The 12,218-nt window shown below is 54.9% G+C and overlaps 1 protein-coding gene across 2 annotated transcripts in view; it reads right to left on the bottom strand.

Moving 5' to 3' along the window:
- The window catches only part of CUNH10orf90 (chromosome unknown C10orf90 homolog), a 181,023-nt gene that overhangs the window by 14,024 nt on the left and 154,781 nt on the right, over window positions 1-12,218 (bottom strand). Inside the window, exons 5-7 of one of the 2 annotated variants that reach the window (XM_025047552.1) lie at window positions 6,601-6,873; window positions 3,403-3,584; window positions 1,155-1,332 (exon numbers count right to left, since the gene is read on the bottom strand). In XM_025047552.1, the coding sequence (XP_024903320.1) occupies window positions 1,155-1,332; window positions 3,403-3,584; window positions 6,601-6,873 (633 nt within the window). The remainder of the gene's footprint in view (window positions 1-1,154; window positions 1,333-3,402; window positions 3,585-6,600; window positions 6,874-12,218) is intronic. The other variant, XM_025047553.1, reaches the window with a different exon arrangement.

Genomic DNA, 12,218 nt, shown 5'->3' with positions numbered 1-12,218 from the left:
GGCGGGGGTGGGGGTGAGTTCCTTGGCACATTCACTGGGTCGATTCTCTTTCTTAGCTTACTGGGAAGGAAAACCAAGGATTCTGCCCGATCCTTTGCCACGAGAGGGATGTATCAGGTCCGCCCTTGACGGGGCTGTGGACGGGGGGACGAGGGGCGACAGCCTGCCCACCGACCGGGGAGGCTCACAGCAATCCTATTACAACACCCTTCGTCCTCTGTCCCCTGGGCCGTCCTGCAAGATCTTGGCGATGTTTGCTAAGCTGCATTTTATTGAATATGGTTATTTCCCCAGAGGACTTCCGTTCAGAACGATACCCATGATTTCACCTTCTGGGGGCCAGAACAGTTTCCTAGGAAGAAATATCTCGCTCCTCTTTCCCAAGGAATGAAGCCGAGGTTCCCCCAGGCCTCCAGACTCTAGGGTTTGGGTTAGCAGGCCATCAGGGTGTGCTCGGTCGCCCCATTTTGTGGCCTTATCTCTTCTTGTTATTCTTGCTGGTTTAATAGTCTGTTTCTAAGCTCCACAAAGAGAGGATGAGGTCCGCCTCGAGGAGGAGGTCCGTCTTGCTCACTGCTCTATCCCTAGCTCCCAGCATGGTGTCTGGCCCCAAGAAGGTTCCTGATAATTCCTCCTCGAATGAGTGCACGGGTGCCGCTCCTCACAGGGTCAGCGTGACACTGGCTTCACCACACCTGGGAAGCTGGCCCTCCATCCGCTGAGCTCCCAGCAGGAAAGGGGTTTCGAGATGACGAATGTTCGTGTAGACAAGCCGGAGTCAACCTCTCACCCTGAGTTCTGTTTTGCAATCGACAAAGGGCAAAGGCGGGGGTGGGGGGGTGTCTCTTGCAAATATCTGTCAGGAGCCAAGAATTTGAACTTGCTACCCTGGCTGCTACAGTCATGTGGCTTCTTTCCCAGACATCGTGATACATCTGTATCCCAAGTTACTTCTGCTGAATTCAGTACCCATGTGTCATCGCTCGACGTGGGCCGGCTACTAGAGCATGCCTTATAATACCGAGGTTAGGTCCTGGGAGCGATCACGAGTCCTGTATATGCAGTGGCATCATTTAGCCCATCGCCTCGGGTGTGGGGTCCAGCTCTGAGCACCCTCCACCCCGCCCCCAGCCTCCCCAGTCGCGGGAGCTCACCACTGAGAGGGTGGGGGACGGTGAACTGCTTCTTGTTGGCACGGACCGGAAGCAGGGCCTGCTTCTGCGCCAGGTTCTCCTTCCGCTGGGCCCGCCTCTGCTGTGCCATGTGCTCCAGCTTCTTCAGCCGTTCTCGCGAGCGGGAAATGAAGCGAGGGTTGCGGACTTCCAGCGCTTCCTGACCGGAGCAAAGGAAATATTTTAGTTTAAAGAGAAGGGACACGGAGAGGCGGCACATCCGTCTGACTTGGTCGAGACACCAATCGAAAGCATGACACTCAGAGACTAGGAGCCACAGTGTGTGGGCGCATGGCCGCTTTCTTCCACCGCCTCATGCGAAGGTCGCCACGGGTCTGTCGATGACGTGGGGCCTGGCAGTCCGTCCTGGCCAGCACCAAGGTCCCCACCGCCACATGACAGACTAGCAACCAGTGTCAGGTTAGGAGCGCAAAGGCACACCTCCACCCGTCCCGTCCCCTCAGAATGCCCTAAATCCCATATTGCAAAGAGGCGCAAGTGGGCAGGGGATGGACGCATCACGAGCCACCTGCTTCGGCTGCGCTGGGAGCCTTAACGAGCACAGACCGGATTGTCCGCGCCATGAAATACGCGCCTTTTCAGGAAAAACAGTGATCACGCCCAACAGGAGCGACGCCTCCTCCCAGATAGAAGGAGGTGGTGGAACACCTTGCCTACGCAAAGTGGCTCTGCAGGCTCCACGCGGGAAGCCGGGACGCCACGCCTGCACCTCGGCCCGGGCCTCACTGCACTCCGCACTCTGTGCTCTAAGTCACCCGCCCGCAAAGGCCCGCTGAAAAACAATGGCCACCGACGCACTCGGCTCTGTGCCGGACACGGGGCCGGGCGCGCTGTGTTTGCTGTCTCTGGGGACCCCACCTCGATTCTTGAAGGTGGATCTGCTGATGCAAAACCTGAGGCCCATGGCAGTTTGCTGGATCACAGGGTGGCCCTCGGCTGTGGGAGTCCCACGCTTTTCCCACGCTGACTTTCATCGTCTCAACTTACTATTCCTTGAAAACATCCGTTCAAGGGGTCCCCCTGCCTGGGGAACCGTCCCGGCCACACCCATCGAGTCAGGTCTCAGCTCTCCCAGGAAGCTCTGTGGGGTCTCCCGTTCAGCCTGAGCATCGTGGTACCTCAAGGACCATCTTGTGCAGGAGCGACCCACACATGTTCACCTCCATGCTGGACCGTGAGCTCCTGTGGGGCACGGGCCAGGTGTCACCCACGTCGCATCCCTCACGGCCAGTGCCCAAGCTAGGTGCTCAGCAAAGCCCCTCTGGAGGCGCCGCCCCATGACTCTCCCAGCCCCCGGGAGCTCAGAGTTCCCAGGCGACGGGGCTCCATCTGTGTCATGGACGAGCCCCCGACAGCTGTGCCAGAAAAGGAGTCTTCTTGGCCAGTTGGCCTCCATGGTGCCAGCTCTAGGTACCAGGCACAGTCCTGGGGCCTAGAGGGCTATTGCCTGGGAAGAGACTACTGGTCCAGGTGTGGCTAGTGCCTCTGTGGCCCGCTCTCAGGCTGGAGGCTGCTTTGAGGCCCCACGAGTCTCCCCCGGCCCCACCCCCACCCGCAGGGGACTAGGGGCTCCTGATGGAGCCACCTCCAGGCTCCTATGGCGGTTTACAGCATACCATGTGCCTTCTTGGAAGGCATGGCTGGCAGTCCACTATTAGCTAGGGCTTTCCGTGAGGTCGTTTGCCCTTCTAATTGTGATGCCTCTGTATTTTTTGAACTTTAAACAATGTGCACATATTACTTCTAGAAGCCGGAAAGGATGCCAAGCGAAAATGCCACATCCTCGGACCCCTCGCTGCGTGACTTTGGGCAACTTCCTCACTCTCTCAAGGGCTTAATGTCCTTATCTGAAGACGAGGTGGTAGGGACACCTGACTCAAAGGGGCTCCCTGAGAAGGGAAGGGGCCGATGCCTGAGAAGGGCCTTGCCCAACGTCTGGGCACCCATGACTCGTCATCGCTACGATCCTAGTCGCTGTGGATATCATGTGGCTCTCATTTTTGCCGGCGGAGTAGATACCACTGTCTCCATTACTCACACCGTGAAACAGGCCCAGAGGGGTTAGGGGACCTGCCCCGGGTCACACAACCACTGCGAAGGGGAGTCGGGTCTTCAGCCTCAGAAGCAAAGTGAAGTCATGTGACCCTGGGCTCCCCAGGCAAGGTCTCCCCTTACTGGGAATCAAACCTGGACGCGCAGAAGGCCTCACCTGCAAGGTCAAGGAGCTCGCAGGTGCTTGCCGGCCCTCGGAACAGGCTTCCGGCGGGGCGGGGGTCTCCGGATCCTCAGGGGCTGGCTCGGGCAGCACCGGCTCGGGCTCAGGCATGGCCGAGTCCTCACTCTGCTCGCATTCCTTTATTTTTACAACCAAGTCACAGCATGTGTGATCTCCTAGAAGAGAAGATTTAGAATCCCATTTAGAGGGCACCTAGTGACTTCGCCTGGCTCCTCGACACCATTAGACACAGAGGACAGCTCTGAAAATAGAAACGCCAGTGGGTTATTAACGGGCTTCGTTAAGCCATCGATATGATGCCTCATCACAGACACCACTCCCCGACTCCTGGCCACCCTGGTCACGGCGGGGGATGTCCGCAGGCAGCCAGACCTCACGAGCGGCTAATCGTGCCACGGAGGTATTCCCTCGGCTTCTGACGTTCGAGGCACCTCTGCTCGCAGTGAAAACGAACTTTCCTCTTCTGTGCTTACTGTGTCCTGTACAATGATTGCAGTTTGGTTGCTTGGGGACAGCGTATTAATCTATCTGAGGTTTGCTACATTAACGAGGGATGGCGTCCAATTATCTACCCTCCCCTCCTTGATTTGCAGAGGCCACCACCGGCTCCACATTCTTTATTGGAATTATCTTCCACTCAGCTCTGGATTTGGTCCTGGGGCCATTTTGACATTTCTCTGTGAAAAAGGTGTGTGTGGGGGGTGGGGGGGAGGCGAGTTGATTGGACAGCGCTCCAGATGGCGTGGCCTCCGGCTGTGGAAGGTGCCTTAATACATATTCGCTTACCAGGCCCGAACCAACTCCTCCGCCTGGGGCACACCGTTCAGTCTATTCCAGGCCATCTTCCTGCCTGAGCCCCCTGCCCGCCCCACCACAAGTCCCCACACACGGCCGCAGAACCTCCCCAGTCCCGAAACGCAGCAGGTGTCTCACGCCTGGCTCACAGGCTCTCCCGTTGCCACAAAACCACTTGATTCTTTCTCCCGGTCACCTCCTCCCTCCAGGCTGAGCCCCAACCCCTCAGGAAGCCGCCCTCCCCTCCCCAGGCAGGCTCCACCGTCCCCTCTGTGTGTCTGCAGAGGGACACGCTTCACACATTCAGCGCATCGGTTGCTCGGTCTTAACAGGATGCCGTAACCCCACAGCCTGGGACGCCCTTGAGGGCTGGACCACGTCCTGTTCACCTGGCATCTCGCTGCAGTGCCAGCCCAGGTGCCAGGTGCCCAGAAGGGGCTGCTTCTGTCGGGAGCAGAGAGGCGGTCATCTGGAGGCTGACCGGCCACAGCCCTGTGAACGTCCTGTCTGAACCCTCTGCTATGACCCCCACTTCCAGACGCGAATCCTCCGTGGTCTGGACCAGCTGTCCCATGTCCTATCTCTGCTCAAAGTCCATCACACCCCCTGCCACCTGCAAGCCCCACAGGAACACCGGACTTCCCCCGGCTTGTTGCGGTGGGTGTCCCAGGGCCAACGAACGCTTCTGATTCTCTACCGACAGCGCACTGCTCAGAAGACCCCACGTTGTTTCCTCTCATTCCTCCAGGCATTTTCTCCTGATCTACCCGGAGGAGCTCCCTGTTGCCCCCCATTCTTGCTTTAGGCACCCCCGCCCCGCTTGCATTCCCAGCCCCTCTACCTACCCCAAGCCCCCGCCAGCTGGAGTTAATGACACCTGCCGCCACGCGGGTTCCATTTCTTGTTACGAGCCTTTATTCTAGCTCCCCGTGTATGCAGGGAAACCGGTTCCCTTCCCCTCCCCCACCACCCAGCCATCACCAGACCCAGCAACCCAAGGGCCGTCCTGACGCGTCCATCTTCCATGGTGCTCACTATAACGCTCATCCATTGCATCTCAAAAGTGTCCTCTGCTGCGGTCCCCCACTCCGCAGTGACAAGGCCTGAGTGGTCTCTGGCTGGTAGCTCGGCTGTCAGTCCAAAGTCTGCTAGTGGGATTATACGACCCTCCCCCAGCTTGACCCCTAGAGCTTCAGACTCACGCAAGGCCCCTCCCCTGCTGTCCCGCACGCCGACCCCTTGGGCCTAAGCCGGCCGGGCTCGCTCCGCCAGCTCTTTGCTTTGTGTCTGTGCCTTTTCTTTGGTCCGCTGGGGTCTCCACGAGTTTGGGTCTGATTTTTAAAACTCTAGTCAGCTTTCGAATTCTCGTCCGAAATCACCTCCGTGAGGAAGCTGTCTCTGTCTGGAGCTGCCTCGGAGCGTCTGGGGTGTCCTCGGCTGCCTGGTAGCTCATCACGGACGTGTTTGTGATCCCGACAGTGTCTGCACTGGCCCAAGAGAGCCTGGAGGGCCAGGGCCCCCGAGCACAGTGCCTGGCACACATGATCAATGCTTCTTTCACGTATTAATGAAGAGCTAGGGATTGACCCAGGTTCCGAGTGACAGTGTTTTTGTCAATTACCATAAACATTTTAACTTTTATCACCCCAAATTCTACGATCTGATGTTTTCCTTTCTGTCCTTATTCACAGCACTTTGGAAAAATCCTTCGCGTAACAGAAAATCTACATTTTTCCCACTGACACTGCTGAGTACTACAGATATTTTTTCCTATTTTATTTTTCTGTCCTTTGCTGTTTCAGCCCTCACGGCGACATCGCTAGGGGTCAGCCACTTGGCCTTTCCGGCAATGATGGCCTGGCTTGAATCGTGGGTTCCCTCCTGTGTGAGAGGCTGGCACGGGGACCCACCTCAAGGGCACGGCGAGGGCCAGGGCACTCATGCTTGTTAAGTGCTGGGCACATGTCGGGGCCAGCAGCCACAGCCATCATCCCTGGTCGTCAACTACGGAGGATCACAGGCAGCCTGGTGGCCCTGCTGCCTTCAGAGCAGCCACCTCGGCATCTCGAACCTTCCCTAGCTAAGCCTGAGAGCCTGCCGTGCACCTGCCAGTCACCTTCTCAGCCTCTGGCGACACCGGCCTTGCACACGGCAGGGCTGGGAATCCTCGCCCCACGAGGGGCTGCCTTTCATTGCCTTTTTCATGCTCGAAAGGTAGAGGCCACCACGGAAACCTGCCGGCCCTGCTTCCTCTGCTGGCACAGTGGCGAAGGGGCAGCTTCACGAGGTGAGCGCGTGTGAATCGGGCCCAGGAAGACATGGTGCCGCATTCTGTCACGGAGGAGTCATTCCAGCCCTGCCTCCCTCGCTCCTTACCTCCGGGAGACGCGCCTCCTATCCGAACACCACTGTCCTCCTGTGGACGTGCGCGCGCATCTTGTAAAGGGCAAAGGAAGCCAGGTAAAGGGATGCCGGGTTCCAGAAAGCTCTGCCGTCGAGGCTCTGCGGGCTCAGCAAGGTCGTTGCTTGGAGAGCTCAGCCCAGCGGCAAGGGAATCTCCGAGCAGCTTCCATTCCATGGGGGGAGCAGACACGGTCATGCGTGCTTCTCGCTGCTTCTCGCTGCTTCCAGAAAATACTTTTGTTTCTACTAAAAATAAAATGAGAGTTGTGCTCAAGACCCCTGGCGAGCGCACGTCTCTCGTCCCGACTCCTGCACGCCACTCCTGGGGACAGGCAGGTGGCGACAGCACCGCCCGGTGGGGGACAGAGCCATCAGTGGCTGGCACGTGTGGCTCTCACAGCACTCGACAGGTGACCGTCATCCCCGAAGCGCCTTCCCCGAGACCACTTACAAGCTCCACGGTACTCGCTGCTCTCCTGCACTTGGCTCCAAAGAGAGTGTGTTTGCTGGTGCTCTCTAGGGACACAAGTGACCTTGACAATAGGCAATGGAGTCGAGCATATTGACTCTGGGGCCAGATACCCGGGTTCAAACCCTGTCTCCACCTTACAAGCTATCCGGTCTGTAAAATCAAGTCACTACGATAATGATAACGAAGTAATAATATTAAATAGTGCCTATTTTATTATTATTGTATTATCTACTTTTTATGATAAATGTCTATATGTTTATAATAAATATACACTTCATGTAACTGTATTTTATGTGACATTTATATTATTAACATATTAAATATGAATACCGATGTAATCGTATAATAATGATCTGTGTAAGGTGCTAAGTTAGCACAGTACCTGACACATGCCTAACACATAGTAACCATTTAATAAAGGCTAGTTATCCTTATTATTCCAGAAACATTGTTGCAGGCTTACGTACTATGGCAAGAACATTGTTGCAGGCTTAGTACTACGGGAGGTAATTTACGGGGTCACTCTGTGCACTTCTAATAAGGGTGTGGATCTAACATGTGGACAATGTGTTGCTTGTTGCCACATTGTAATATCAAAAGTCTGGAATCCACCGATGCCCATCCACGCTTTGCAGCGTGTAAAAAAAATAAGGCAGACATTCCTGTGTCCACATGGGACAATCTCTAAGATACATTATCACGTGAACAAAGCAAAATGCAGGACAGCATGTCGGGTCAGCTTCCCCCTTAAATGCTGCTATGCTCAGAATATCTCTGGAAGGACCCAGAAGTTGCCAGAAACAGCATCGCCTCGGAGGGGGACAAGGCAGGACAAGCGACGGGGAGCGGGAGAGAAACTTTCTTTGCCTCTTTTATACTCTTTGTTATTTCCGTTTTTTCGTTTGGAATACTCTCTCGATTTTAAGGAGTTATGCATTTTAAATAAGGCAGTGACTCTTTGCCAGGCCTCCTCTCCTACGTGGGTGGGACTGGCCCCAACTGGAAAGCCCTGTCACCCACAGGATGCGTCCAAACCTCCTCACGCGCTGGGGCAGAGTCACTCCTGGGGACTACTGGCATAATCAAGTCTCTTATTAGATTCACTACATTTTCGCAAATGCCTAACACACAAAAATGAAATGAGCCCATGACTTCTGGCTTTAATTTTAATAGTGGCCTCTCTTAAAATGTCTCGGCTGTCTGCAATTTGTTCTCACCCCTCTGTCCCCAAGTCCTGGTGTCCCTGACGAGGGGAACAGGCTGAGTGAGGTTTGGCGTGCAGGGCAGCAGGAAGAACGTGGCATCCAGATGGTCCTCTGTCCGAGCTTCTTGGCTGTGGGATCCGAGGCAGGCGAGTCAACAAGGTGTGAACCCAGCTTCCCATGTTCTTATAAACGGACAAACCAAACGCAGGTGAAGTATCTCCAGGTCCCGATGCGTGTACACAGAAAGTATCCGAAAAAAATGATGGCGTTATTCCCAATCTGCTACTCCCATTCTGGCGTGAGGCGTGAGGCGCTTCAGTCAATGTATTTACGTACAGACTTGTAGAGATCTGTCTATTTCTCTATCTCTATACCTACCTACCTATCAATTATCTATCTCTCTGCCTGAGTGAAGATTCTCGTGTGAACGAGTCTGTGCAAGTCAGAGGTTCCACTTGCGACTTGGAAGGGTTAAATCAGCTCCCAGGAAGTGGAATGTAGGTGGCCTGCGGGAGGAAAAGAATATGCAGCCAAAGAAGGACTTTTTTGACAAGTTACTGATCAGGACTCTTTTTGTAGCTTCTGAAAATACAGTGGTCAGCCATGAAATTGTCCTTAGGAGGGGCTTCTCCAGGCAAGGCAGCATGGCCTCACCCCGACACGCTCTGCATGCAGGGCGGACCCAGAGTTCTCTACTCACGCCCACATTTCAAACTCTATCGCCGCACGGAAGACCCGTTGCCACCACAGGCTTTGCCTGTATTAGATGGAACATGAACAAAGCCGCCTCCTCTGCTAGGCTTTCTGTTTCTTAGCCTGAAACTCGAAGCCTGGCTCCTGGAGGAGCTGGGCATTGCAGGTCTCCGTTGAAGAGTGACTGTCCCTCTACCCCCTTTTCTAAAACACACTAGCCTACGAGTTAGTATAGCTCCAAACCGACAAGAAGATCCTGCCGACCGTCATGAATTCCTTCTAGTAAGCTCCCACCTTTGACTCCGAGAACCCCTGGACCATAACACAGCGCCCATTTATGCTTTTCTCAAGCTCATTTTTATCGTGAAATGCATCATATCTATAATTTAAAGGTATTTAACAGAGCGCCCACTCACCCGCCCAGACTGAGACACGACAGTCCCTGAGTTTCAGATGTCACGTCTGAGCTTCCGGACACAACCGCTCACTTGAAGTTTGTGCTACTCGATCCATTGCTTTTGTCTATAATTGTCCCACGTAGGTCGGCATCTGTGAACAACCTACTTTCAAGACCGAAAATCTGAGTGGCAAGCCCAGAGCTAGCCATTTCAAGGGGAGGACATCATGGCTGTGAGACCGAAGCTTTCGAGAGAAACGAGTTCAGCAGACTGGCTGGGGCACAGCTTCCCCGGAGGTGATGGGCTGGTAGGGTTCTGAGGAAGAGGGCGGGAAGCCCGGATCGAGCCCTGGAAACGGGGGGCTGGTGACAGGCAGAAGGTGGGGCTGGAGGGCGGGGGGAGGGGCAGGGCACTGGGCTGCTCTGATTTCCTGTTTCTGACCTCACCCCGTCCAACTGCAGGCCTTAGGGACGAGTTACAACAGGACACTTCTCCGTGCTGAAGAGTGAGTCCTGAGCTGACCACGTGCGGGCCAGGGAGGGGAGAGCAGGGACCTCGCGGACACAGCACGGAGGCCAGCTGAGGAGAGACACAAGCCTGGGCGAGCCCAGGCCCCGCTGGCCCACACCGGCCCTTAAGACAGGAGGAGGAAAAGGCGCCTCTGCTCCATGACCTTTCACCTCTGTCGGTCAGAAAATATCACGATCAACCAGTGTGACAGAAAAGAGAGGCACTTTACGGCTTCTTTCCAATTATTCAGGGGATATCTAATCTTTCTGTTCTTAGATGACCTCCTACTGAGACACTAGCTACCTCCCCTTCCCATCTGCGCACGATTCCACGAATGGTGGCGATTTGGCCACAAGAGGAACTTAAGAAGCTCAGAGTAGGTGCTGAGGAGAGGCGCCAGCACAGCAGCCAGGCTGTCAGCGAAATCGGAGGAGGAAGAGGAGCGAGCCACGAAAACGAAACACGAATCACGAGCCCAGGGAGCAGAGCTGACCGGGCACCCGGGACAGCCCGGGGCACGTAAATAACACAGAGAACGCAGTTTAGACTCATTCGTCTCCAGACTGGTTTGGAATTTGTTATGGGTGTTCCGCGTTGAAGATGACGCTTCGGCTCCTGAGAACGCTTGTTCAGCTGGAGAAAGATCTGCTCGAAAGCTCTGGGCTCCCCTCTGGTCACCTTCCTGCCAATCAACTACAGAGCCGTCTCTGAGCAAAGCAGGCTTCCTGGCATCCAGGGCACCCATTCACTCCCACATCTTAACGTTCCTACTGGTGCTGGTTTCTCCCCTCAAAAGCTGGACCAACTCACAACCAGCCGTGTCTCAGAAATACACTGACTGAAGCTGTCTCAGTGTGCCGGGTGGCTGATCAATAAAAATCCAGGGTGAGTCTCAGGATCCGTCTCCCAAAGGTCCACTGTTAACTGCCACTACCCTAAGTGGCCCCAGATAACCCTCCAGCTTCTAAAAGCTCTTGTGTCTGTTTAACATATAGTTTACCTGTCTCACCTTCCTGCCTCACCTGTGGGCTGTCCTCCAGCAAACCCTGCCACTGTATCCAAATGGAAACCAAAGAAGTGAGCTGGCTAGGACTGTGTGTCAAGCAGTTGGAACGCCGCTCTGAATGGCACCTGGGGGTGAATCGAGGACACTCCTCACTTGAGGCAGGACTTTGCTGTCCTCGAGTTTGGCTCTGAGACATGGGAGGCTGCTGCCCAGGGGACAGACAGGGTGGTCTCTGTGTGAAACATGCTAACACCCCAGCAAAGAGCCGGCTCCAGAGAAAGGGGAGGCAGCAACCCAGAGCAGTCCCCGCGCACACGACTCCCCAGCGACTGCCGTTGGCTTGATTTTTTTCCCTTTAACGAGAGAGAACATTTCAAACTACCTGAATTACAGTGCAAACACATGGCAGATAAAATAAAAGAGTTGGTGGCCCACAGAAACAAACCGTTTCCTTGTGCACGCAGCAAAGGAGAATAGCCTTCTATAACCGACAGGGCTGGTGGACGTTTCGTCTTTTTACTGGTCAATTGTCACCCTCTGGCTGCGGGTTAAAGCTGACTTCCTCACGTGGAAACGGGTCTTTGTTTGGTGCCCTGAATCCCACCCGATCTGGACTTCTGCATAAAATCAGCATATTTCTGTTAAATTTCTATGTGGAGATGCCGAAGCCCAGGGAGGGGTAGTAAGTCGGATAACAGCTCCCGCCAGAGACATCAGGAATAGCGAGCTGTGTTTGGGGCCCACAAGTCCCAGGGCCAATCCGCACAGCAGGAGCAGAGCTGGAGCTGGTGCCCTCAGGAAGAAAAAGGAGGAGAAACAGAGAGGCCAGGGGAACGGGCAGCCTGGGGATGGGACGGCGAGGATGAAGGGCTGTCCCCGCGCACGGGGAGCAGGGAGTGCGTCCTTTCCGGGAGTGGGACTTCCCACCGTGTCGGCCTCTCCTAGACAGTGAGCAGGCTTCTCCTGCTACCCTCATCAAACATCGGAACCTCGTCTCTCCCTAAAGGAGTGGACTTAACGGGGGGAAGGAGTGATGACCAAGAAATACGACGGACTCGGTGGCAGCAGCTACCGATCTATGAAAACAGCCTTCCCTTCTTAGAACCCAGGGCAGACGGTGAGGGAGGGAAACTGTAGTTAAGATGTCAATACGGTGTGAGGACACAGATAGGCAAGCCAGGATTCAGAAGAACTTAGCGATTTCAGAGAAAGAGGAACAATTGCAGTCTAGTTGTTATTATTGTTTTAGGATCAAATTTCAAGAGACCACATAGGGAATTGTGCATGCAACTGTCATTTACAGTAAA

This window comes from Pteropus alecto, unplaced genomic scaffold (assembly GCF_000325575.1).
Source record: "Pteropus alecto unplaced genomic scaffold, ASM32557v1 scaffold74, whole genome shotgun sequence".
Lineage (NCBI taxonomy): Eukaryota > Metazoa > Chordata > Mammalia > Chiroptera > Pteropodidae > Pteropus > Pteropus alecto.
The sequence above is the reverse complement of the archived record's forward strand: the minus strand, read 5'-3'. Positions and strand labels throughout refer to the sequence as shown.